Below are 25,927 nucleotides of genomic sequence, written 5' to 3' on the forward strand. Positions count from 1 at the left end.
CCACACGTTTGTGGTTCTCTGGTCGCACGAGCGGCGGCGCTGGCATCGCCATCAATGGAACAAGCTTGGGAGGGACGATAGTTAAAGCGCGATCAGGTTCGAGGTTGTAACATACTCCCGATTCGATGTGTGCCGCATGATCGAAATTTCACGAAGCCTCTCGGCGCTACCATGGGTGACGCGAAAGACTGCAAGATTCCTCAGGGATCCAACGAACAGCGTGTAAGCGGCGACGATTCGGAAGACGAAAGCGAGATCCTTGAAGAAAGTCCTTGCGGCCGATGGCTCAAGCGGAGGGAAGAGGTAGCACCTTCGACAATTCATTTGTTTATCACGATCAATTTTTTTTTTCCCAGGCGAGGAAGAGTGCAGTGAATTGGGTCGCGTAGGGCGCCGCTGACAACTGGTAGTCTTGACAAATCGAGAGCTTCGGTGGTGCAATAAATAGCGCTGTTCGCTAGGCGACTTAATTTCTGGCAAATTTCTTCAAGAACAGGCCTTCTGATGGCGCTCCCTGACCATCGGATTGAAAACGCCCCGGCTGTTGCCCTTTACGTTGATTTATATGTTTTCTTTATTGGTTGCGCGAGTTGCCGGAGTGATCGTAGGCGCAATGTTGCTTGCCAGGCACCCTAGGGAAGTTTACAAAGGATTCGCCGCCGAAGCGGCGCGGCTCGGACAAGTGCGTAGGAGGGTGACGAGTTTTGACAGCCGCGTGACGACGCTGTTCAGCCGTAGTGGCTTCCCGTCTCTTCGATATGTTTGTCGTTTTGCTTGTTTATTTTATCTGTCGCGGCCGTTTCGCGATGACGTCATGCACGAGATGTTCGCATTCTGTTCGTTTTTTCCCCCGCAGCGACGATCTTTGAAAACACGAAATGAGTGTGTCGGGAAAACTTCCATTGCGTGATCTTGCGCATTGTTAGGCCGCTTACAGCACCGCAAAGCCCATTTGTAATTTGTCAGAAAGAGAAGAAAGAGGAAAAAAAAAACGAACTGTTGGGACGTGAATATCTTCACCGCAATATTGGACAAAGAAAGAAAAGCATTGAGAAATAAAGAAGGGGAGGGTGTATGAATTGTGCAGATTTCCCACTCAGATCTCGGTAAAAACAGCATGGCAGCATTGTGTATGAAAGTTCTAACTTGGTTGTCAAAACGTGTCTATCTGCACTGCTTCTGTCATACCAGACAAGTTTTACAAATATTTAATATTTTGTAATGTTTACTTGGAACAACCAAGGCTTTGATCATTCTTTTTTTTTTCTTTTTGTCTGTTTAGGACATTGCCAGCTGTTGCCTCCACTGTGGTGCAATTGTACAGTCAACATAGAAAGCTTACAAACCAGGAGACACTGGAAATATCTGAATATTCCTTTTTCTTCTCTATGCAACACTGTATATGGCTTGTTGCAAAGTGCTCTAACATGTGTGGGGCAGTTTATCCAAATGCAGTCGCAAAATGGGTTGGAGACTAAGTAGTCTCTAACCTCTTGATGCCAACTGTATGCTGCCCATAATCTTGCTTCTTTGTACTATACTTTGTTGACGACTGAAGCTAACCGCTCGTGCTGCTGTGCTTGTGACAACTAAATGGTTTCTTATAGCGGTTCATGTAGGAAGGAAAATACTCGAAGGTAAACAGAAGCTGTGAAATTCCAGTTTAAACGAAAACTCTATTTTCGTCCTTACGACCAAGACTGGACAAAGAAACCAGACAGAGGGGATAGTCGGCTGTTTTTGTTCAAAACAACGGACTGCACGATCAAATCAACTTTCCAAAAATGAAAAATCCATCATTCATGCCGTCCTCTCTAGTTTGCAGATCAAGTTTAGATGGCTGGGCACAAAGCTTGTGTACCACTGTTGATACAAAAGCAAGTGGGGCTGAAGTTTGGTTTGTGGCAGAAAAAGTGCCTTGGAAAAGATTATTGTTAAGATATGACTATTAATTTCAGGGTTACCAAATCTAGCGATCCATGATTTAGTTGAAGATAATGTTATATTGCTTGACACACAGCTTATCACTTTCTTTCTCTAGGGTCGTATATTTCGTGTAGTGAAAAGAACGTACAATGAAAGCACAGAAAGTAATGCTGCCTCTATTTTCTCATGGAAAATCGTGCTTCGTTGGGAGCTATTCTTAGCCAATTTATAGTTTGTCGCTTGACCATGAGAATGACAAAGGTTGTCCCACTTCAAGGGACTACAGATTCCGAACAAGAGGCAACCTAAATGGTACAGCATGCGACTAGTTGCAGGTTACAAAATAGTTTCTAAAACATGTCATTCAAGTGTAGCTTTTGTGATCCGTTTGCTATCCACAGAGATACTTGTCCCCGGAATGCGATTTTGAACACCACCTTTGCTAAAAACATGTTTTTTTCCAAAAGCATGTGGGCAATAAGTTCCCAAGCCTGTGAATAATTGTTGCACTTGTGGCACAGTACTTTGACACGGGTGAATCTCGCCAGAATTCGCAGGATTGTGGTTTTGTTGCCACTATGCAGTGTCTCAATACTGCCCATAAACAAAAACCCGAAGTTGTAGCCAAATGCGTGGGCTCTGCTTATTGTAATCATAATGGTTGAACTGCTATACTTCTACGAGCAAGAAGGTTGTGCCGGAATTCCCTCTAGGAACGGTTGCAAACTGTGTGTAAAATCTGAAGAGTTGAAATTGGTATATCTGCACTGCTTGCCCCGCCGCGGTGGTCTAGTGGCTAAGGTACTCGGCTGCTGACCCGCAGGTCGCGGGTTCGAATCCCGGCTGCAGCGGCTGCATTTCCGATGGAGGCGGAAATGTTGTAGGCCCGTGTGCTCATATTTGGGTGCACGTTAAAGAACCCCAGGTGGTCGAAATTTTCGGAGCCCTCCACTACGGCGTCTCTCATAATCATATAATGGTTTTGGGACGTTAAACCCCACATATCAATCAATATCTGCACTGCTCCATTTACTAACAGGCGTTTTACTTAACACGTGTTTGCAGTGTTGCCATGTGTCTACTTGCTGGCCGGGCCGCATTTAGTGGCTGTCTTGCTTATGTAAGTCTAAAAATTTTTTCGTTGTTCTTGCCTGTAGGTTCAACAGCGAGACATTCCAGGCATAGATGCCGCGTACCTTGCGATGGACACTGAGGAGGGTGTCGAGGTTGTCTGGAACGAAGTCAAGTTCTCTGAGAGGAAAAATTTCAAAGCCAAAGAGGTGGGGAAGCCTTGCTGGAAATTCTGCACTAAGTTACCCTGTCAGGATATGCCCACCTTAACTTGCGTATGTTGAGTATAACTATAGAAACTCTACTAAATATTGCTTGACATTACAGTTTGGCAGGAGTCGAAGCTAAGAAGCATTTAACGAGCCTTTACACGTGATATCAAAAACGGACTTGAAACAGTTGGCTTGGTGTCGTTGATAGTATCATAGCACCAAGACAAAGAGCAATGCTTCCTAAACGTGTCGCAAAAGAAGAGTATGAAGCTTGCCATTTCAAACCTAGTCTTCCTTCAGAATGACATTGCTTAGGTAATGTAACTGGAGTGACAGTTAAGACATTGAGGGGCAACCTATGCAAGCGAAAGTGAAAGTACGGATTTGTAGCGAGAAATTTTTTGACCATGTGTATTAAATGGGAGTATCTTTCACATTGTGTAAGTAGAAGTCGTAAGCAATGGTTGAATAAAGAATGTTACTGAATTCAGTGTTTCAACAAAGCGGCCTTTCCTGGTTCAATACGAACCTGCTTGTCGAAAATTTGGCTTCAGCGTTATTCCTTCAGTGACTTTTTAATCATTTCACTCCTTCCATGTTTCCTTGAACATCTGTCTTGTCATGTGTAAATATTCGTAAACTCGAATGGCTTAATAAGATTGATGCAGATTGATGAATAAGATTGATGATTAATAAGATTTTAATGCAGTGAAAAACCCCCTTAAGGTGGGCCCCCTGAGTATGTGCAGCAAGAGCCAAAGTGGCAGCTCTTCCTCCCAGGGTGCTCGTGCAACTTTGAAATTTGGCACTTATCTCTCTAGCAGGAGAAAATACGCGAGGTCTTTGACAGCTTGGCTCAGCTCGAGCATCCAAACATAGTCAAGATCCACAAGTACTGGATGGACAAGGACTCGGAGAAGCCCCGAGTCATTTTCATCACCGAGTACATGTCCAGTGGGTCACTGAAGCAGTTCCTGAAGAAAACTAAACGCAATGTCATCAAGCTTCCCCTGCAGGTACATGCCGACGCTAGCACAGTTCTTCTTTACGTTGTTGTCTTGTCTCGTTGGAAGTGCGCCTGAAAGAGGGGTCCCAGAAAAATCTGTAGGAGTTGAGAATATGCCAAATCTCTAGACTGAAATTGCACTGACGAGAGGTTAAACACTTAGGAACGGTTATTAAAGATAAGACTTAAGGACAATCTGACGACGTGGCGATGACGACCTTTCACTGCAGCTTAATTAGGTATTGTAGAACGGCAGATTCGAGACAGCGTCTGAATAGACTTTTTGTTGTGTGGGCTTTTTGTATAGGTTCAGTTAAAACCGGGTATGTTGTGACATTCGGTTGGCAATCGCATGAATGGGGTGAGAGGAGTCATCATGTAGCCACTTGCCAGGTACCAAAGTAGCTTCACAGAAATACATTTTCTGGGCGCTCTGTTGCAGTGTATGCATGTGTGCGCATGTGTCGGTTGAAGTTAAATTAGTGAGCCCTCAAAACGGCTAGGAAAAAAAAGATTCAGTACTAATCTCCACTTTTCAGCTGTTCCTTCTGGACCCCTTTGAAGGCGTCGCTTGCGTCTTTCAGTGCAGTGAAATGCAAAGTGTAAATGCAGTAATTGTTTCTTTGTCGTCCCATTGTCTCAGAAATTTTGATGTCAATACAGTTGCCCAATGTGTTTAGTAATATTGCAAATATCTCGCAACTTACTAGGACCAAGTTGCCTATCTTGCTTTCAGTACTTGAACATATATTGTGTGCTGGGGCATTGTTAATGAAAGGAAGCTACTTTTTTTTTTAAGTGCATATGATTTCTTTATAAAGATAAATGTGGGTGCACATAAGAATGTAAATGTAGAATTTTATATATCTTTCGAATCCATAGAGTTAAATTGTGAAGGAATGGGCTGTAACAGAAAAACGGAGACGTCAGAGTTAATGAGACTCTGCAAACAAAGCTATTATACTGCATTTGCTCGACTAATTTTTGCTACGAGGCACTGGCACTCATAGTCTGAGCAATATTATCCAAAATTGGGTAACTGTATTAATTTATCATTGTGTGTGTGGCACGGCTTAGTTTTTAATTAATATTTGAATAGCTGGGACTCGCTTGTCTAAGCATTGAGATTTCCTTGCAGAATTGGGTACAGTGGGTAGCCTCTTGCATACAGTCACCCTAGTAAAGCTTAGACTGCAGGACTTCGGAGAAATTTTGTATCGCTGCAGCATTGGAACGCAACGTGTGACATTCATACTTTCAGGCTGGACAATATTGTGTGATATAGTTCTGCCAATTTTAATCGTGAACTGCTAGGCAGTTTTTTTTTGTTTTTTTTTAGATCTAATGGTCCGTAAACTTTTTAGTGTGGCTGTAGGGTAATGTCTTATGATTCTGTTATTCTGCTCAGCTTTCTCTCAAAGATGCAGATTCAAAATTTTTAAATTTTTACATTAAGAATGAATTTGGAAAAGTCACGATTTGCTGCATCATAAAAACATAAATAAAATTGTGCGATGTCATCCAGTTTTTTTTTTCCAAGGTGATGAACGATGAACTGCCGTTTTGCTGAGGCCTTACTTGTGACTTCGCATGTCATTATTAATTGGATGCTTATGTATATTGCAAAGCGCAGGCAATAATTCTGCTTCCTGATTTCGTAGCAAAACCACATTTTTTATTCTGTTTATCTTTGTTATTTTTTTTGTGCGAAGCTGTTTGACTGTAAATCTCGCAACTAAAATAATGCTGTAAGTATGGGACTGAAGTCTCTCTTATAACTTAATAAAAAAGAAGAATTACTCAAAGCATTGAGATGTTTGTGATTAAGTTTGGCATAATTTTGGCTGGCATAGTGTTTCCTGTACGTAAATCAGATTGGTTCTGGTATTGCCCAGTTAATTGGGCAAAGCTTTAGCTGAGCAATCAGTCTGCTCGATTTAGACTTGTGTACTGGCAATAGCTGTCCTATTGGAATCATTGTTGCACGTGCACAGAATTCTATATTCTGTACGGTATAGCTTCTCTGTTCTGTAGCCAAGTCGAGCATGCCTCTCCAGGTACATTTTTCAGAAATGCGAGATGTATTTAATTGGCTACAGTGTATCAGCACATGAAATTTTGAATGAAGCAGACGGCAATGCTCACCTAAAACTTTCTATTGGTAAAGTCCCCATATTGCCGTGTAGTGCATAACAAAAAGGTCAATTGGTTGATTATATTGTTCTTAATTGATCAAAGAGCTTGTTTGTATACAGCATAATCACATAAATGCATGGGTGTGAAATCTATGGTATGGTAATTCTGCATCTACATCTAGATGTACGGTTGCTTTGCCTAGATATTGATGCAGAATTCAAAGTAGCGTACTTCAGTAAATGTATCGTGGTCCCACTCACTTGCATTGTGCACACTACCAGTCAATATCTCCATGCTTGTTTTGCATGCTGGTGGCACCAAGTCTTTGTTATCTTAAAGCAGTGTAATGAAAAGTCACGAGATGTTTCAATAGAGTAAAAACTTGCACAATGTGCAAAATGATTAGGCTCCATTTGAAGCTCTTGTTGAAAAACTCTACAGCTTTTACTTGAGCATTGCTGTGTTCATCCTATGTGTGTGGCACTGCAGATTCACCTTTTAAAAAAAAAAAGGAACTACAGGAGCAAATCGGCTTTAACAACTTTGAATATCTGGAAACGTCGGTACCTAGAGTGCAAAACCTTACTGTACTGTATATATTGCCACCACTTGAAGAATTGGAGAAGTTAGTTTTATATCATTGCACCCATTTTGACTGCAAATCAGTCTGCCATCCTTGCTTTTGCTGGAGACTGACCTACATGGTCTCGTTTCTTGTTGGCCATAGGTGCCTTTAGCAAGTGGCGTGGCTCCCACATTTTTCTGTTGAATAGAATTGGTGATCTTCATATTAGGCCTTGGCCCTTAGTTGGGGCAGCTCACTTGTCAACTTGTTCTGTAGCCCAGAAATTCCTGCTTCTCAAAATTTCTCCCTCTTTTTTCCCCCCTCTGTCGGCTAGAGAGAACTAGCGTGCAGGGTGGCATGTAGCTCAGTCTCCATGCACGCCACCTCTTGGCAGCGTAAGTTGTTTCTGCCTACCGCTGTGCTCAACGTATGGATTGTGTCGTGTCGCTGGCACGCGTCATCACCTTTGCAATTTTTGTTTTAGGCCTGGAAGAGATGGTGCAACCAGATTCTCTCGGCACTAAGGTGTGGTCCCAGCATTTGATGCTATATTTACGCGCGGCGGCGGGAGCCGTCGCCCGCCGCCACATTTGTTGCCCGTCCTTGGCTGACGGTTGTGCTGCACTCTTTGCGGTGGCCGACCCGAGGCGCTAAGTGTCGGGAGTTTCCTCAACAGTGCCTTTTCTGTTCCTCCTCGACAGTTACCTTCACTCGTGTCTGCCACCCATCCTGCACGGGAACATGACGTGCGACACCATTTTCATCCAGCACAATGGCCTCGTAAAGATTGGATCAGGTGCGTTGCCCCCCCCCCCCCCCCCCCATTTTTTCTTTTTTATCTATTTACTGTGCTCCGATGGCTCGGCAGTTTGTCACGAATTCCCTGATGCTGTTTCCGATATGTTGGCTGTACTGTCTGCGCTTTTTAAAAACACACTTGCACTCGTTCAGGTACTTTTCTGCCTTGCAACAATAATAAATAAGCATTCTATCTCGCGTGCCTTTTCTTGGTTTTTCTGCCATGCTGGTCAAGGTACTGGGTGCCCGACTCTAAGGTATCGTGTCCAATCCCGGCTGCATCAGCATCGGTCTCATTTCGTTCGAAGCGAAATGCTCGGGGCCCGTATTCTGTGCAATGTTGGTGCACATTAAAGGACACCAGATGGTTAAACATCAAGAGCCCTCCGCTACAGCATCTTTCATAACGTTTTAACGCGATAACGTTGGAGAGCTCGTGTCGCAGAAAATGCGCTGCCGGCGTTGGCCCCGTTAGTTGTGAGCGAAAAATCATGCGAGTTTGTGACCGATAAATCAAGTTACCAAGATAGCCGCGAAAGGCCGCTACTTGTCCACACGTGCCCGCGCGATCAAACTGGAAAAGCCGCGCATTGGAAGAAAAAAAGTGCTCATGGTCACGAAGCGCGATAGTTTCTTTGCCCTGCCACCCCTTCGTGCTTAGCTTCTGGCGCTTTCGTCGGGACGAGAGAAGAGATAATGCAATTGCGGCATGCAACAAACCATTTAACTCCACTCGCACTGGACGGATTCTTAAAATTTTCGCGGCGTTGAATTTGTGTGGAAATAAGCTCTCCTACTCAATGCATTCCAGGGTTACTTTCCAGTGCTTCACTCCAATGCATTCCAGTGTTTCACGACCCTTATAACACATTTTGTTTGACAGGTGTCACGACGAAAACGAGCCCCTTCTGCGATGATAGCGTGCGCTGGTCCAATCTACTGTATGCGTGTTTGTGTGCATGCATGTGTATGTAACAAAACATATGAGTAAGTATGCACTTAGCGGTTGAAGGGTGCACTAGGGGCCTGATTTTGCTATTGCGTTCAACTCTTAAAGGCGAAGCTTATGGGTCCCCCAATTTTTGTGGTTTAGGGATGTAAAACACCACACATTATTATTTTCTTGCTTTGACACCGTGAAGGTGGTACCTTCAGGTTGCAAAAACTGTGTTCACTGCTGTTGTGACAGTGTTCTTGAATGCGAAAGTAGTAAGGACAGTTTTAAAAAAAAAAAAGGCAAATGATCCAAATTATAATTATGACACACTCCCCCAAGGGTCCAAGCCAGCGCTGACAACAAAATCTTAACAGGGCATACAATACAAAAACAACTTTGTACGCTGTCAATTTTTATGGAAGGGAACGCGTGAATGCGTAGCCCACACGCTCCGTCGACTGCTTGCAGTACCTTTAAGAGGTAGTGGGAGCAACCACAGCCTCTTTTCATGTCGCCTAGTGGCAAGCAAAACAACCAGTCATGATTGATGTGCAGCCGGCAGCAAAGCTGCACTTGGTAGGGGTTCCAGTGATGGAAGTGACTTTTTACGTTTTTGTAAATACCAATATTTCTTATGACATATACTTAACAGACAACTGTAAATTTCATGAAATAAACAATGGCAGGTTGTCTAAAATGTGCTCTGAAATGAGCTACAATTTAAGTACTAGTATTTATTGCATAAACCAAATCAAACCGGAAAATCTGAGTGCCCCGGTTTAGAAGTAACCACATAACTGTTGCCAAATAAGCAGTAGATAATCGGTACGAGATAGAAGCACTCCTGCTCATTTTCATTTCGCCAAACTAGTCTGCATGTCTAGCTGAGGAAAAAAAGGCCAGATGAGCTGTACGCTTAATATGGCAGTTCTTGTCGCACAAATGAGATCAGTCTATGTAATGACCAGCTGGCCAGCACACTTTTCAAAAGTGCCCACACGTTTTCGATTATGCTTAGATCTGGAGACGGGCGAGGCCACCTTTTGTTTGCTTTGCAGTACTGTCTTGCGCTCTCATCGCAACACCAGCAGGAGTCTTTGTGCACGACTTAAAGAGTATTGAGCGCCGACACACTATACTCTGTTTCGTAAATCATCTGCAACGCCATCGAGGCTAGCGACACTTCTTGCAGTCAATGCATTTGCAACAAAAAATTGTTTATTATTCTTGCCACCAATAACAGAATTTTCATATTCGTTAATACGGCGAACTTCAAGTGATTTTGTGCCTTACGAACAAAAACGCCATGTACCGTCTCTTAGTACGCGGCTGTATATCTTGGTTTACACGTGGCGTCGCGTACAGGCTCTCTGCTCTGGGTATGTCACGATGGTGGCCACGTAGGCTTTCTGTTTCATCACACAGTGTCAGCGCAGGGGAGGATATTGCAGAGTTGGACCCAGTCTTCTTTTGTGCTTTCCCCGCTTTTTTTTGTTCGCCAGTCACTCCAAAGGGGAGCACAATGAAACGCGAGGATGCACCAGAGATACGTTTTGCTGGCCGAACTTGCACCTGATGTGTGAAACGTAGTATGGTACATTTTGCATTGGCAGGCAACACGTTCTCTGCGAAGTGGGATTCTACCCAGAATATTTTCCATGACATGTTATGAGAGACTTCACAAGAGCGAACCAGCAAAGAAAGTTCACCTGAGTGCACTGCTATTGGCTAAATCACTCTAAATTAGCCAAAGTGTGATGTGTGATATCCACGTGGCAGAGCTTCCCCGTTTTGTGTGCGCTCTAATACCAAGCATAGTTCACGAGCAGAAGATGAGTGGCTGGCCTCTTGCATAATCACCTTGATAGTGGGAGGGGGTTGCAGTTTTGTAGCCGGTTGCATATCACCCATGACTGGTTGTTTTGCTCGCCACACGAGGACTCGAAACAAGATTGTGGTTGCTCCTGCTCCCTCTTCAAGGTGCTGCAAGTTGGCCGCTAGACCGCGTCGGTCACGCGTTCGGCTGTTACCTTTCATAAACAATGAGTGTATACTTATATTTAGGTATGCATTCAAGGAGCCCAGGTAGACAAAAGTAAGTCTGGAGCCCTCTTACTATGGCATGCCTTGTAATTGTTACATGTTTCGGGCACACACAGCCACAGAATTTCAGTTTTTATTCTTTTGGCAAAAGAAGCCCCAGGAAGTGTCTGTGGTACCTGATGTGCTATTGGTTTGCGATTTTTTCTGCCCCATATTTTGCACCGTTTCTTCATCGTCATTATTTCTTCGATGCAATTTGGCTGGCGTCTGTGCCCAGCTCTATCGGGATCACTGTAGATCATGTAGCAGCATCCATTCGTCGCAACTGAGAATCCGAACCGATCAGTCCTGATCAAATGCGCCCATGTGGCACCACTACTGCAGTGGAATGGCTTCTGATGTGTCTTGTAGGCATGGTTTCGCTTTAGTATGGCGTGATTGTTATCTTGAAACCTCCCTCTTGTCATTTCAGTGGCACCTGATGCAATCAACCACCATGTCAAAACATTTCGGGAAAACATCAAGAATGTTCATTTTGTGGCACCCGAGTACGGAAGTAAGTCGAGTACGTGTCTGGCACTGTGCCGCTTTTTCTTCTCTTCCCTTTTCTTCTTCTCGGTGGTAACATCCTCGATCTTCTTTTCTTTTCATCATTTGTCTTCTTTTTTTTTTCCTCCACTCTCATTTGACCCTTCGTTGTTGAGGGTCACTTCTGGGACTCTTTTGAGTCACAAGCTATTCTAGCATAGCTTAGTGCAGTTCTATTTTTTAATTAATTTCTTTGATGCTAAGCATTATTATATTTTCTCCAGCTGCGTCTGTCGTAACACCTGCCGCTGACATATACTCGTTTGGGATGTGTGCTCTTGAGGTGAGCATCTATTTTATTTCTTTATTATTGCAAAGCACTTCTCTTGCAAATTTGAAAAATGTCATCTGCTCCCAGTGCTCAGGACTTGGATGATGCAAACCTGATCAGTTCCTAGCGGGGACAGGTTAACTCGGTAGTTACCTCTCACACTTGTGGCCAGAACCATTGCCACCTATTCTCGTCAATTTAGCTTTGCTATATCGGTACTACCTCATTGTGGGGTAGCAGCCGTAGGGTGCTTCATTGCTGTACACAAGGTTCTGGGTTCAATACCTGGACATTATGTTCCCATTCTAGAGGGAGTTTAACGTGAAGGGTAACATACTTTGAGGACTCTGAAAAAAAAATGAAAGTAGGCTGGCCGTCAAATAACTTATAGCCCTCCAGTGAGGCATGTTTTGTGGCTGCTTCATTGTTTTGTGGGATTGGATGAGTGCATCGAAGGTGTGCCATCATCAGTCACAAAAAGATTGATGAAGTTGTATGGGAGAAGCATAAGCAGCATATTGAAAAAAGGCTGCGAATGTTCAAAGTTTTCAAAAACGCAGGTGGGCCAACTGACGCGCAGTTTTTTTCTAATTTGCGCAGCTTGGGGAGCTTATTGAAGCAATGTATTGCTAGACGTATGACTCGTGTTGACAGTATTTTAGTTTGTCTGCAGATTTGCCTCAAGTTATAGTTTAAAAACCTGCACGATCGCTGAATCTGGTGCAGGGTGTATTTTTCGGCTTAAGTTATTGCTTTTTGCTAGAGGGTTTGAGACTCTTCCTAGCCTTCTGAAAAGCCTTCTGTTTGTTGGGGGCCTCTTGCGCAGTCTGGTGAGTTGGCCTTTCATTCTTCTTGGTGTGGACTTACGCTTGTACCATTCGAATATCTTGCCCTTGCTTTGGTATCTGAGACGTATGCATTTTCTCCTAGATGGCTGCACTGGAAATTCCTGGAAATGGTGATTCGGGCACGCAAATTACTGAAGAAGTCATCAACAAGACAATCGAGTCTTTAGAAAACGTCCAGCAAAAGGTACTAACTTGATAGCTAACAAAAGCAAAAAAGTCAAAACTTCGGGCCCCTGGTACATAACACTGCTGTGCTTAGACAGGTTTTAAACAAAAGCTCTTTACCCCATTTCGCATGGGAGAATACTAACAAAACTTGTCAACATGTATTTTTGGGGGGGTAATAAAATGAAGTTATCTTTCAATGACCAGTAATGACAACTACTAAATTGGTTACACAGCTGCAAGCATTCTCCGAGAACATTACTTTGAAATAGACCGTACATTGTTTTCAGCTCTCCAGTTCGAATTCCGATTTATCAAATCAAAGCTCATGTAAACAAACATCCTGACCTGCCTTAGGTTACAGAGGCCTCAAAAGAAACCTTCGTTTTTCTTTCCCCGCAGAGGTGTCTGCGTAAGTAGGCGTTTGGTGCGTAGCGACACCACGGACCCGAGCTAATGGGAGAGTTTCGACTCCCTCCAATGCCTAGCCGTGCGTGGCTTTGCCGTGTCCGGGGAAAAGGGAATTCTGGGGGTTGAGCCGATGCCAGGTGATTGGACCTTTAAGGCCCCCCCCCCCGGCAGAGGCAACACACCCCTTTGGCCCCGGCTTCACGTAGACGGCTTTTGGGCTGACCCACCCAGGGGAAATCGGCAGTCGCCTTTTCCTATCTCTCTCCCCTACAACTTCGTCTTTATCTCTCTCTTTCAGTCTGTCCTGTCTACTCATCTCTTCTGTTTACTTCCAATTTTCCTGGCGGCAAGGGTTAACCCTGTGCAAATAGCCTACCTTGGTCTAGGTGCATTGGGTTATGGCAGTGTTGTACGGCTGACGTCTGCAAGCTTTCAGCACCTGCAAACATGCAGCGTTCCCTTGTTGGGCTCCGTGATAGGTGGCTGCCAATGCTGCTGAACAAAAATAAGACCGGCATGCATAGAGCATTCCCTCTACTGTCTGATCGTACCGGCCTAAAGCGGGTACGCACCGATGACATAAATTTCTTCAACCAGCCAATAGAAACTTTTCCCCACTTCCACGTCATTCACTGTGAAAAAACCGGAAAGCAAGCCAGGACCGTATCTCCTTTTGTAGTTGCCAGGTGTCTTACCAAAACTCTCGGGGCTGGATACAAAGTAACCAAAATGGCTAGCGGAGACCTTCTCCTCGAAATTCGCGACAAAGCACAATTTGTAAAGCTAGACAGCCTCTCAACATTTGGTGACGTACCGATCACCGTAACACCACACAGATCTAGGAACATCACTCGCGGAGTGGTATCTGACGCAGACTTACTTGACCTGACCGAAACTGAACTTTTGGAAGGGTGGAAGAGCCAAAATGTCAATAATGTACAGAGAATTATCATCAGAAGAGATAACAAGGAAATACCGACGAAACACTTAATACTCACGTTTGCATCCAGTGAACTACCAGAATCTATTCAAACAGGGTACACAAAGACATCTATCAGGCCGTATATACGAAACCCTCATCGTTGCTTCTAATGCCAGAGGTATGGCCATGGCTCTAAAACCTGTCCTGTTGTGGTCGCCAGACTTGTGCACAATGGGGAGTCCTAGGCCACGTGTCTGAGAACTGCAAACAACCGCCACACTGTAAACTGGAAAGAAAACCATGCCGCATATTCACGCTCCTGCACATACTGTAAAAAAGAAATAATCACATTAGAGGTGAAGGAGAACATATCATTTAAGGAAGCACGACGAAGAGTCGCACCATTCTATGGACCTACATACGCTGATGCGGCGCGTCAGGGGGCACCGCCGCACCAGCCCTCGCCACTCCTTCGGCCCGCGCATAGCGAGCTGGTGGTTGTGGCACCTACCCCCAAGGCAGCTGTAGTTCAGGCTACACCGCCTACTCCCAGACAGAGACAGGAGACTCCAGAGTCCTCAGGTCTCAAGGCCTCACCTCACCAGGCGAGGCCCAAAATTCGAACTAACAGCCCGCACTTGCGGGCATCCAGTGCCTCCGAGGAGGCAATGGATACATCGGTACCCTTGGTGTTGAAAGAGCGGCGTGACTCCTTGGAGCGCGCCAAGAAAACAAAAAAGCAGATAACAGGGCCTGGTGACGGCCCTGTTACGTGAACTCAAACTCCCCCGTCTACACAGCCACTCGCTTTTCGTACCCAGAGCACTATTTTACATTCACCATGAACACTCAAATTATACAATGGAACGTCAGGGGCCTTCTCAGAAACCTTGACGACATCCAAGAACTTTTACACGAACACTCACCAAAAGTGCTGTGTGTACAAGAAACACACCTTAATTCAAAACACACAAATTTTCTTCAAAAATACGTTATTTTTCTAAAGGACCGTGATGATGCCATGACATCATCCGGAGGTGTTGCCATTATAGTGAATCAAGGGATTGCATGCACACACAACTCCAAACATCCCTTGAGGCAGTGACTGTTCAAACGGTTCTTTTTGATACACTGATCACACTTTGTACTATTTACATTCCTCCTAGCTATCAGCTGCAAAAACGTGATTTACACTTTTTAATTGATGAACTTCCGGAGCCTTATGTTCTCCTTGGAAACTTTAATGCACATAGCAGGCTATGGGGTGACTCGTTGCGACGCGCGAGGTCGACTGATTGAACAGTTCCTTCTCTCGTCGAGCGCGTGTCTCCTAAATCGAAAAGAACCAACCTATTATAATCTCGCTCATAACACCTACTCCTCCATAGACCTTAGCATAGTATCTCCATCTCTTGTGCCTCTACTCCAGTGGAAAGTCGTCAGTAATCTGTACGGAAGTGACCACTTCCCCGTAGTTTTGAGCACAACTACAGCAACTGAGTGTCCACCACGTGTTCCCAAATGGCTCATAAACAGAGCCGACTGGGAACAGTTTTATACAATCGCTCGTCTAGATTGGAGTGACATATGTACTTTAAGCATTGATGTTGCTGTCGACTACTTCACAGCGTTTCTGATTGATGCTGCAACAAAATGCATCCCACAAACAAATGGACACCCTGGAAGACGGCGTGTCCCATGGTGGAACTCTGAATGCCGAAACGCGCGCAAACAGCAAAACAGAGCATGGAGGTTGCTTCGAAACTCACCGACAGCCGAAAATCTTTACACCTTCAAGAAAATAAAGTCTCAAGGCAGGAGAACGCGTCGGCAGGCCAGAAGAGAAAGCTGGCAGAAGTTTTTGTCTGGGATCAATTCATACACACAGGAGGCTAAAGTCTGGAACATGGTTGGTAGGATAGCAGGAAAACAAGTACACACACTTCCACTCGTAAACACTCAGGGTGATACCTTGGAAGATCAGGCAAACTTCCTCGGTGCGCACTTCGAACGGGTGTCCAGCTCGTCCCACTATACTGACACTTTCCAAAAATACAGAACAAGAATAGAAAAGCAGAAACTCGAACACAACTGCACTAGAAACGAGGCATATAACCAAGCTTTCAGTCTAGCTGAGCTCCGGACATCTCTATACTCCTACAGTACTTCTGCCCCAGGTTCTGACCGTGTGGTGTATGAAATGTTAAAAAACCTACCAATCGAAACGTGAAAACAAAAAAAAAAACTTTCTGGCACTATCCCTACCTCCTGGAAAAAGGCTATGATTATTCCCATTTTGAAAGAGGGCAAGGACCCTTCTTTAGCTTCGAGTTATAGGCCTATTGCACTTACAAGCTGCTTCTGCAAAGTCTTCGAAAAAATGATAAACTGCCGACTTGTACATTTCCTTGAAACAAACAATTTGCTAGACCCATTTCAGTGTGGGTTTCGAGAGAGTAGATCCACCACAGACCACCTTGTTCGTATCGAGGCACAGATCAGAGACGCTTTCGTCCATAAAAAGTATTTTCTCTCTGTGTTTCTCGATATCCAAAAGGCTTATGACACAACATGGCGCTTTGGAATTCTAAGAGACCTTTCCCACCTTGGCGTGCGCGGTAGAATGTTTTCCATAATCGAGAGTTACTTGTCCAATCGGACATTTCGTATCCGTGTGGGCTGTGTTCTCTCCCAAACATTTGTCCAGGAAACAGGCCTGCCGTAGGTGGTGTAGTTAGTTGTACACTTTTTATTATCAAAATGAATTCCTTGCACCTGTCCATCCCCCGCAATATGTTCTATTGTACATATGTCGACGACGTTCAGCTTGGCTTCAAGTCATGCAACTTGGCAATGTGTGAGCGGCAGGTTCAGTTAGGTTTAAACAAGGTCTCCAAATGGGCAGAGGAAAATGGATTCCGACTGAACCCACAAAAAAGCATGTGTGTTTTGTTCTCCCGAAAGAGAGGCATGCACTCATAACCCGACATTGAACTGAAGGTCAACGTCTGTCTGTTAATGCAGAGCATCAATTCTTAGGCTTAATCTTGGACAGCAAGTTGACCTTCGTAACGCACATCAAGTATTTAAAAACAAAATGTTTAAAAGCCATAAATGTTTTAAAAGTGTTGTCACGTACTACGTGGGATAGTGACAGGCAATGTCTCATGAATCTGTATAGAAGCTCATTCGCACCCGCTTAGATTATGGGACCGTTGTCTATAAGTCTGCGGCTCAAAGTGCTTTGAAGATGCTGTACCCCGTGCACCATTTGGGCATCCGCCTTTCTACGGGTGCTTTTCACACCAGCCCCGTAGAAAGCCTTTACATTGAGTCAAATGAGTGGTCGCTTCATCTGCAGAGAACTTACATGTCCTTTGTTTATTTCCTTAAGGTGAAAGCAGACAAGATGCACCCCTCATACTCTACTATTAATGATTTGTCGAGCTCCATTCTGTTTCAAAACAGGCCTTTGATGAGGCAGCCCTTCTCAGTTCGCCTGAAGGGTCTAGCTGAGGAAACTCGAGTGTCACTTGAACACAATTTAATGGCTCCTGTAGCATATCCGCCACCGTGGCAGTGGCAGACTATAGACTGCGATGTGTCTTTTCTAAAATTTACAAAACATGCGCCTATTGCCCATATCCGAACATACTTCCTGGAACTTCAACACAAATACACACGTCCTGAGTTCTTTACAGATGCCTCCAAGTCTTACTCCTCTTTGTCCTACGCTGCTGTCGGCCCATCCTTTTCGGATGCTGGCCCTCTACATCCAAGCACAAGTATCTTCACAGCCGAAGCTTATGCGATACTTGTGGCGGCTAAACGCATCAAGCAATTACAAATACAAAAAGCAGTAATTTATACGGACTCCCTCAGTGTGGTAACTGCTCTGCACACTCTTAAGAAACACAAAAACCCAGTCCTAGTCTCACTTTACTCCATTTTATGCACACTCTACACACTCAAACAACATGTTGTAGTGTGCTGGGTGCCAGGGCACCGTGAGATCCCAAGACAACGTGAGGGCGGATCATCTCGCTGCATCCGTCCACAAAAGCACTGCCCCTACACCCATATCAATCCCGGCCCTTGATCTTCAGCCGTCTCTCAAACGAAACCTCAGGGACTACTGGCAGAGCAAGTGGGATAGACACACACAAAACAAACTACACATTATTAAGCCACACCTTCGTCATTGGCTGCCAGTATCAAAATTGCGTCATACAGAGGTAATACTAACGAGGCTCAGGATAGGACACACATACACGACACACACATATCTTTTGTCCGGTGGCGATCCACCATTGTGTGACAAATGTGGTGAAGCATTAACTGTCTTTCACATGTTAATTCAGTGCAAACAGGTAGAAACTCTGAGAAAACAACATTTTCCATTACCCTACCGACAACACATACCTTTACACCCTGCAATGTTCGTCGGTAGGGAACCGCTTTTTAGTCATAAATCATTGTTAGCGTTTTTAAAAGAAATTAATAGTTTTCATATCATATACCCGGGCATTCCGTAGCACGACCTCTCCAGAGAGGTTTTCGCTGCGGTGGCTACACAAGAAAGCACTTGCCTCACGGCCCTGGACGCAAAGGTATGAACGAGTGAGGCACTTGTGCTAATGCCATACATGTCCACCATCGTTTTTATTATCACCAACTTTTGTCATCTATTCACACCACACACACCTTTCAAGGCATGGTCATGATTTTATTACTTGTATGTTTTTACCCGCCTTACCGCGAGGAATTTTATAGCCCTTATACAGCCGCTTACCACAATCATTGTCCATGTTTTTAGTAAGATGAACTGGCGCTCTTTGGCCGTGAAATGGCCCTTGCGCCACAAAACATCATCATCATCGTTTTTCTTTGCTCTGATGGTCGCCCTTTTGCCACGAAATTGGTTGTGAACTTTGAGACAAGTTCAATCCAACCTGGTGTGACCAAAGGTGCCTTTAAATTCTGAAGCCGGTGGGTGTGCTGCAGTGCATTTGTTGCACGATTTTTTCAGGACTTCATCCGCAAGTGCCTGCGAAAAAATCCGCTGGAGAGGCCAACTGCCAGGGAGCTTCTCTTTCACCCAGTAATCTTCGAGGTTCACTCCCTGCAAGTACTGGCAGCGCACGTCGTCATCAAAACTGCTTGTAAGTCGGTCCTTCCGTCTTGAAAGTGACTGCTATATCTTGTATATGTGGCTTCTTGTCGTGCTTGTTTCAAGGTGAGGGCTACTCTTCAGGGTGAGGGCAACTGTCTCTTGCAAATACAGTGGCTGTTAAAACAATCTGGCATTTTTCTCGTAGCTTCATAATTGGGAACAATTTTACGCATTAAACAGGTTTCTTCGGAAAGCAGGAATCGCGTGCACGAGAAACTGAAATGCCTGTTTACCTCATTAACAGTCCTAATTGGCATTCGTTTTGCTATTATTTTAATGCATGTATCGCGGTGTAACAGCTGTGGCCTACGACTTTGAAGGTGTTGTTCACATGCAATGAATTCTCGGAAAGACATGAGTCATGCATTGCCAAATTTGCCACAGAATGCACCTGTGCACTGGTTGCTTTTGTGCTAGAATGCATGAAAACATGCGTTTCCTAAACAAATAACTGGAGCATCCGTGAACTTTCACCAGGAAGAAAGTCAAATTTGTGTGTGGTGCTTTCGTTATTACAGCTATGTTTACGCTGCTTGGAAACTATAGTTAAGGGGAGGTGCGAGTCTATTTTTAGTCTGTAGCCTAATGCAATGGAATTTTCACTGTATATATGGGCTTTTATGCTGATTTCAAGTATGTTGCTAGTTTTATTGCTACTTGTACACTTTTGGTTTTGTGCCAAAACAATGTGTAAAGTATAGTTTGTTTGGACAATCTTTCTGTTCCACTAAAGCTTTGTGCTTCTGAGCAATTAATGGCTCCTAATGCTCCACATTAACTTCAGAATGCAAATGACGTATCAAGAAAGTGCATTTAAAACATTGTGATGGTCAAGAAAAATTGTAATGTGCGAATTCTTAGAATTCCAAGGCCATACTAATTGCTTACTTTAGATTTGTAGTAGTTATATAGGGGATATCAAGTTTGAAGGAGATACTTGCACCCTTCACATGTTCAGTAATATGTGGGCGAAATTTCGTCCTGGAAGTACCAAAAACACGATGTCCAAACTCAAGAAGTTGCCCGAAAATGGATTTGACAAACTCGTTTTAAAGGCAGAATGCAAAGCTCATCTACGTGGAAAAGATATGTTTTTCAACATGATTTCTTTCATCATGAGAGCTTGGCAATTGTAGATTATTTTGAGCATGTGGATCTAGTAGACTCCTCGTGTGAAATGCAATGGCAAGCAGCGAGGTGACAATTTCCAGGAGACTCTAGACAATCAGGACTTCTTAATTTTTTAGTTTGAGTTTTGGTAACCAACATTGAGTTTAAGTAGAGAAACTTGAGAAAGCAAATAAAAATGATTAATTTGTCCTTTTGAAGAAAAAAAACATGTATTTTTCGAATCACATCTACCTTTAAGCAACAGTGCTATGTTTTTTTTTTTCGTTTCTTTTTTCCAATTTGTTATCCCATTTGCATGAACTGATGCTTTCCCCGTAAGCAATGTTTTGTCCTTGTCAGGATTAAGTTCTAAAGCAATTCATTACAGTATAATGCTGCTCACACCTCATGTTTTTTAACTAATGCTTCGGCATGTTGGTAACCCATTTCATTATTTAGTGCACTGTTAAACAAGACGGAGGACGGAAGCATTATGCTGTGTCTTTGTTGTTCTTCTGTTCTGTCTTGTTTAACTGTGCACTAAAATAGTGAAATACTAGCATTATGTGCAAAGGGAAAATTTTTCGTGTAGACTGGAATGCCCCGCAAGTGGAATCGACACCTCATTATACTTTGCTAACAAGCCTCCCAGCACAGCGCTCTCTTGCGGCGAAGATTGTGCTTTTCATATTTCAGAGCAATACTTGAAGAGATGAATTGTTTTTCTTCGAACTGGCCTTGACGAAATTATACAACTTGTACCATTTAGAGTTGCTTCTGTTGGTTTACATGTGTAGACTGTAGACCATGGTTTCCTACAATATTTACTGAAGGAAACTGTGCCACTGCAATCGTTCAGCTACCTTGGGAACGATAAGTAGCACATAGATTTGCTTAGTCTTCATGCTTCCGGCTTCAAACGCACTTATGGCTCCGTTTATTGTCGTGTTTTGGCTTTTGTTTTCAGATAAGATAAAATGGCTGGTTGTGGACTTCGCGAGCAGATTTCAACTGATCCTTCGCAAAGGGTGGCAAAGTGGGACTGCTTTACTTCGGCTTGTCAAGTGAATGCAGGTTAAACGGAGCCGAAAGATAGAAACGCAGGCCCCAATCAATGCATTACTCATTATTTTCGTGTTGGCTGAAGGTCCCCGCTTTGCAGCTCCCATAGGCACTAGCACAACATTTCCCTCCAAGTGTATCCTAGTGGAACTCTATGCTGCGGGCTCTCTGCAAGCACTCCGCTGAGGAAACTCATTTACTGAAGCGATGTGCACAGTGGACACGAGAGAGAGGAAGCGTTTGCATGCATGTTGCGCATGGCTGAAGCACAGTTGTGCTACTGGTCTCGTTACCAATCCGACCACAGCAGCAGCACTGGTGGTCTGTTGGTTCCATAAGGTGGGCCTTCACACTTTCAGCTTATCACCCAGACCAACTGACGGATGAGGCCGTGCTTTTGAGGTACAGCCAGGCGGACATCATTGCCGAGATTACGCACCGGGACGGCCGGCTTGGCGTGCAACTGCACAAGAACGAGGTGCCCAAGCTGGAGTTGGAGAAGCTGCTCGAAGATGTCAGGTGGGCGTGTGCATGCGTACTCTTCATTCAGCGATGGTCAGGGTGACACAGTATGAAGTTCTGTTGCATTGCACTGTTACTGCTTTATAGAGACAGCACATTACAGTGCCAGTACTTCGAGGTATGCCTACACAGATGACTCTAATGCCCGACTATCAAGCAGTAAATGGCTATAGACTTAAATGCATGCTGTGGAATCTTGGAAGGAAAAACTTCTGGTTAAAAAGCTGTAAAATGCACACAGATATGACCTTGCTTGTCCTATCTAACTTGTTAAATGTTGAAGCTAGTGGCCTGTCGGCACGTTGCATGAAATTCCTTTGTATCTAAGACAAGACCGAGTGGTGGCCCAGACACTCTGTCAGTGCTATATGCATTATCATCTAGCCATTGTACTCATGCCTTCTTATGCTTTCGTCCTTCCATTTTTTTTTTCTTTCGCAATCCAGAAATGGCATCTATCCCTTGACAGCGTTTGTCATGTCCCATCAGCCAATCGTGAGACCCCGAGCGTCGTCACCCGAAGTGTCGGAGTCTGTTAAATCGGCATCGCCGGAACCGTTTGATGCAGAGACACGACGCATCATAAACATGATGTGTAACATCAAACAGCAGGACGAATCTCAAAACTTTGTTGTGAGTATTGTTATTATTGGCCGTTCTTTTGCACGCTTTTTTGTTCATGCTGGATCTGTGCAACCCTGCCATTTTAAATTAATGAATATGAGCTCGTTTTATAATTTACTGCAATGGCTTAAGGTCTATGGTGTTATGTTGCTAAGCTTGACGCCTTGGATTTGATTCCTGGCCATAGTTGCTGCATTGCGATGGTGCAGTAATGCTAAAGCATCGGTGCACCATCTACTTTGCGAGCGAAAAACCTGTCTGACATTAAACGGTGCTGTCAATAAACACAATAATTTTCTCATTTATGCATTACACACTAGCTTCTATGCGGTACATATAGTTATGCTTGCAAGATCCCCGGGTGGTCTAGAGTGATCTATGGCATGCCTAATAACCGTATCGTGGTTTTGGCGCATAAAACCTCACTATAACTTGCCATTTTAGTCTCTATTGCCAAAAGCTTCACACTATGTACTCGCTTAACAATGTTTAGAATGCCCCGCCGCGGTGGTCTATTGGCTAAGGTACTTGGCTACTGACCCGCATGTCGCGGGATCGAATCCCGGCTGCGGCGGCTGCATTTCTGATTGAGGCGGAAATGTTGTTGTAGGCCCATGTGCTCAGATTTGGGTGCACAGTAAAGAACCTCATGTGGTTGAGATTTCCGGAGCCCTCCACTATGGCGATCTCTCATAATCCTATGGTGGTTTTAGGATGTTAAACCCCACATATCAATCAACCTTTGGAATAATGGAGGGATATGTTGTTGGTATTTCACAGATATTGTTACAGTCATTTCCGTTAGGCATGCTTGAAAGGCATTATAAGCAACACACACTACTAAAAAAAATTTACCTAACACAGTACATTTCTTGTCTGTTTGTGCTGTTCCAAGTCTGTTATTGGATGCATTCTGCACCTAAAGGTTCAAATAATTGACAATATAATTTCTGTGTTCATCGCAAAAAAAATGATCGCTGTGGTTCTTTGGGTAGAGCGTCTGTGGTGCTTGCAGTTAGTTTTCAAGCTACAAGTGCGGTGTGTTGCATACACTAGCTGTATCCCCTTGCTTTTCAGATGACGCTGTTACTGCGAATGGATGACAAAATGAATCGTCAGTTGACTTGCGAGCTCAGTGTAAAGGACACTCCCTCCGTGCTGGCCACAGAGCTCGTTCACTATGGCTTTATTAACAAGGTACTGTTCTTCGCTCAACTTGCTGCCGAAGGAAGCTGACTGTTGATAGAACTAGCCGTTGTAAAAGCTAATTTTTGTTGTGCTGCCTAAACTGTTCAGAAGTACAGCGTTTACCAGATTCTAACTTGCTCCCAATGTTAAATCTTGATGTGCTCCTTCTTTTCCTCTGTACGAGATTGAGCCCCTTTGAACCTCTAATGACTACATGCGGCGATTACCTGCCCACCAGAAAACTTGCGCCTTCAGCTTTTGGCTGCTGTGGCCCCATTTCGTTGGGGGCAGCATGCAAGGATTGAGGGTCTTGAGTTAACAAATGTCGCCATAAGGAGATGTCTGTGTGCTTCATTGCTACTGCGGTCTACAAAAGATATTCGACGAGGTGTTCTTTGGGCCATAGTTTCCTGCACTGGAGCGTCTACATGGAACTGCATGCAGCATATAGCCACCATGGGAACGAGTAGTGCATGGATTTGCCTAGCCTTTTTATGCTTGCTGCTTGGAGTTTCTTTGTGGCTTTGCCTATTGTTGTCTTTTAACTAGTTTTGGATTAAAGGACTGCTCGTTGTGAACCTCGTGAGCTGATTGAATGGGTGAGCCAAAAAAGGTCGCGAGGTGGCACTGCTGAACATCTTATGGCAAAATGGCTGTAAGCCACACAGTGCCACATTTAATCGAAATAACGAATCCTATGCAAATCTATGCACTGCCCATCGTTCCCATACTAGCGACATGCTTTGGAGTTCTCACAGACCCTAGTGGCAGATTTCCCTCTAGTGCGCTATTGCAAAACTCTATGCTATGGGCAGGGGACGTTGCTGAAAACACTTTTGCACTCTGCTTACAGGATGACAGGAACATGGTGGAGGTCCTGATCCAAGACACTCTAAGCCGGAGTCACATTCCGGGCATCTCCAATCAAGCGCCTCCAATATCTATCGGTGCCACATGACCTCCCACCCCTCAGGGGCCATCCACTTTAGTCACGGTGCCTCCTCTTTAGAAAAGACCTGAGTGTGACAGAGAGACTGGGCTACCCAAAGTCTAGGCCTGTGTGAGAGGTGTGTGTGTGTTGAAGCGACTGCTAGCTGTTTTTTCTAGCGTGTGTGAATGAGCCGTTTGTGCAGCGACTGCAATCTCGACCGCTCCAAGTTGCCTTGCAAAGAGGGATGTCTGACGGTCTCCCCTTCTTCAAAATTTTTTTAATGGCTCCGGAAGGAGCAAGCCGGGGCCAAGTACTCATCGTACTGTACAGAAGTTTGTGTGTCCTCGAGTAGGGGTGGGCACTTGAGTTGAAAAGAGAGAGGTTGGGGTTCGTACGAAGTTTCTGAGCTTAGTATCATGCTGGAGCTTTTCTTCCTTATTCCCTCTTCCTTGTTCTGTACAAAGGTTGTCATGATAACTGGAAAAATGCTGTTGTCATTTCGCATGAAAGCCCACCAAATAGCACAAGTGTTGGAAAGCTGAGTGTGCATTCCGGTTCATTTTACAATGCTGTTTGCATGAAAAGTATAAGAAGGCATCGCTAAGTGATTTTTTTTTTCTCTCTCTGCTTCATACATGTGTAAGCTGTAGGCATGAGACTGTGACCCAAGGCCTCGCTCATTAGTTTGCTTACATTATGAATTGAAGAGATAATGAATTCTTCTCGAATTACGTCAATAGGCACCGTGACCTACTCGCAACCATATTTATGGATTGTTGAGCCACGCTGCAGTATCTGTAATGTAATGATAACTCTGTCCCCCAGGTATTCTTATAAACAGTGCGTGTGGGTTCGAGCAAGATTTGCTTGGCAACTGCTCGCCCACGTCACTGTTTGAAGCATATATTCCTATAACTATGCAATGCTCCTATTTTGGCATTTTCCAGCAATGCTTTTATCAGCCAGGACATGCTTTTAGCTGATATAACACTTAACTAGAGTTTTTTGTTTCGTCTTTAAAAGAGATATACATGACTGGAAAATTGGCACTTTATTTTTTTTCTGAGAATACAAATTTGACCGGCACTTGTCATTGCAAATAAAAATTGATGCCTTCACATTTGTGCATTCATTTTCTCATAGTCATACGTTGTGTGGCTGTGGACATTGTTGTGCCGAGTTTTTGCCGTCAGCTTTGGGCGTTACGCACCACGCAAGATGAAAGTATGCTTTACAGTGCATACTATAACCATGCCACGACAACGGCAAAACCACTGTCAGGCGCTTGGGTGTCTAACAGACGTGTTCGTGAAGAGTAAGCAGGACCTGTCATTGTTTGGCGTCCTGAAGGATGAAAACAGGCCGAAAGAATGTGAGAAGAACCAGCACAGAGCGGACAAGCTTCTGGAAGACACCAA

General features: G+C 44.3%; 1 protein-coding gene across 5 annotated transcripts; it reads left to right on the top strand.

Annotated features, from left to right (window-relative positions):
* LOC119175996 (nuclear receptor-binding protein-like) lies at window positions 1–25,627 on the top strand. 5 transcript variants are annotated; one of them, XM_075877182.1, is made up of 13 exons: window positions 1–303; window positions 3,084–3,206; window positions 4,031–4,225; window positions 7,401–7,441; window positions 7,618–7,712; window positions 11,167–11,259; window positions 11,507–11,565; window positions 12,484–12,585; window positions 18,929–19,061; window positions 21,616–21,763; window positions 22,213–22,399; window positions 23,468–23,587; window positions 24,432–25,627. In XM_075877182.1, the coding sequence occupies exons 1-13, from the start codon at window positions 172–174 to the stop codon at window positions 24,534–24,536; spliced, it is 1,533 nt and encodes a 510-aa protein (XP_075733297.1). In that variant the 5' UTR covers window positions 1–171; the 3' UTR covers window positions 24,537–25,627. The 5 variants fall into 5 exon arrangements, with proteins under 5 accessions (XP_075733297.1, XP_075733292.1, XP_075733294.1 ...); XM_075877177.1 differs by having other exon boundaries at window positions 6–303; window positions 21,604–21,763; XM_075877179.1 differs by having other exon boundaries at window positions 6–303; window positions 11,167–11,250; window positions 21,604–21,763.
* The last annotated feature ends 300 nt before the right edge of the window (window positions 25,628–25,927 follow it).

This window comes from Rhipicephalus microplus, chromosome X (assembly GCF_043290135.1).
Source record: "Rhipicephalus microplus isolate Deutch F79 chromosome X, USDA_Rmic, whole genome shotgun sequence".
Classification (NCBI taxonomy): Eukaryota; Metazoa; Arthropoda; class Arachnida; order Ixodida; family Ixodidae; genus Rhipicephalus; species Rhipicephalus microplus.

What these genes read in the sequence shown, in the direction of transcription:
- LOC119175996 (XM_075877177.1), top strand. Translation starts at nt 172, where the DNA reads ATGGGTGACGCGAAAGACTGCAAGATTCCTCAGGGATCCAACGAACAG. An exon ending in CAGATTCTCTCGGCACTAAG is followed by an intron (nt 7,442 to 7,617) that starts GTGTGGTCCCAG and finishes CCTCCTCGACAG; the next exon opens with TTACCTTCACTCGTGTCTGC. An exon ending in AAGCTGCTCGAAGATGTCAG is followed by an intron (nt 21,764 to 22,212) that starts GTGGGCGTGTGC and finishes TTCGCAATCCAG; the next exon opens with AAATGGCATCTATCCCTTGA.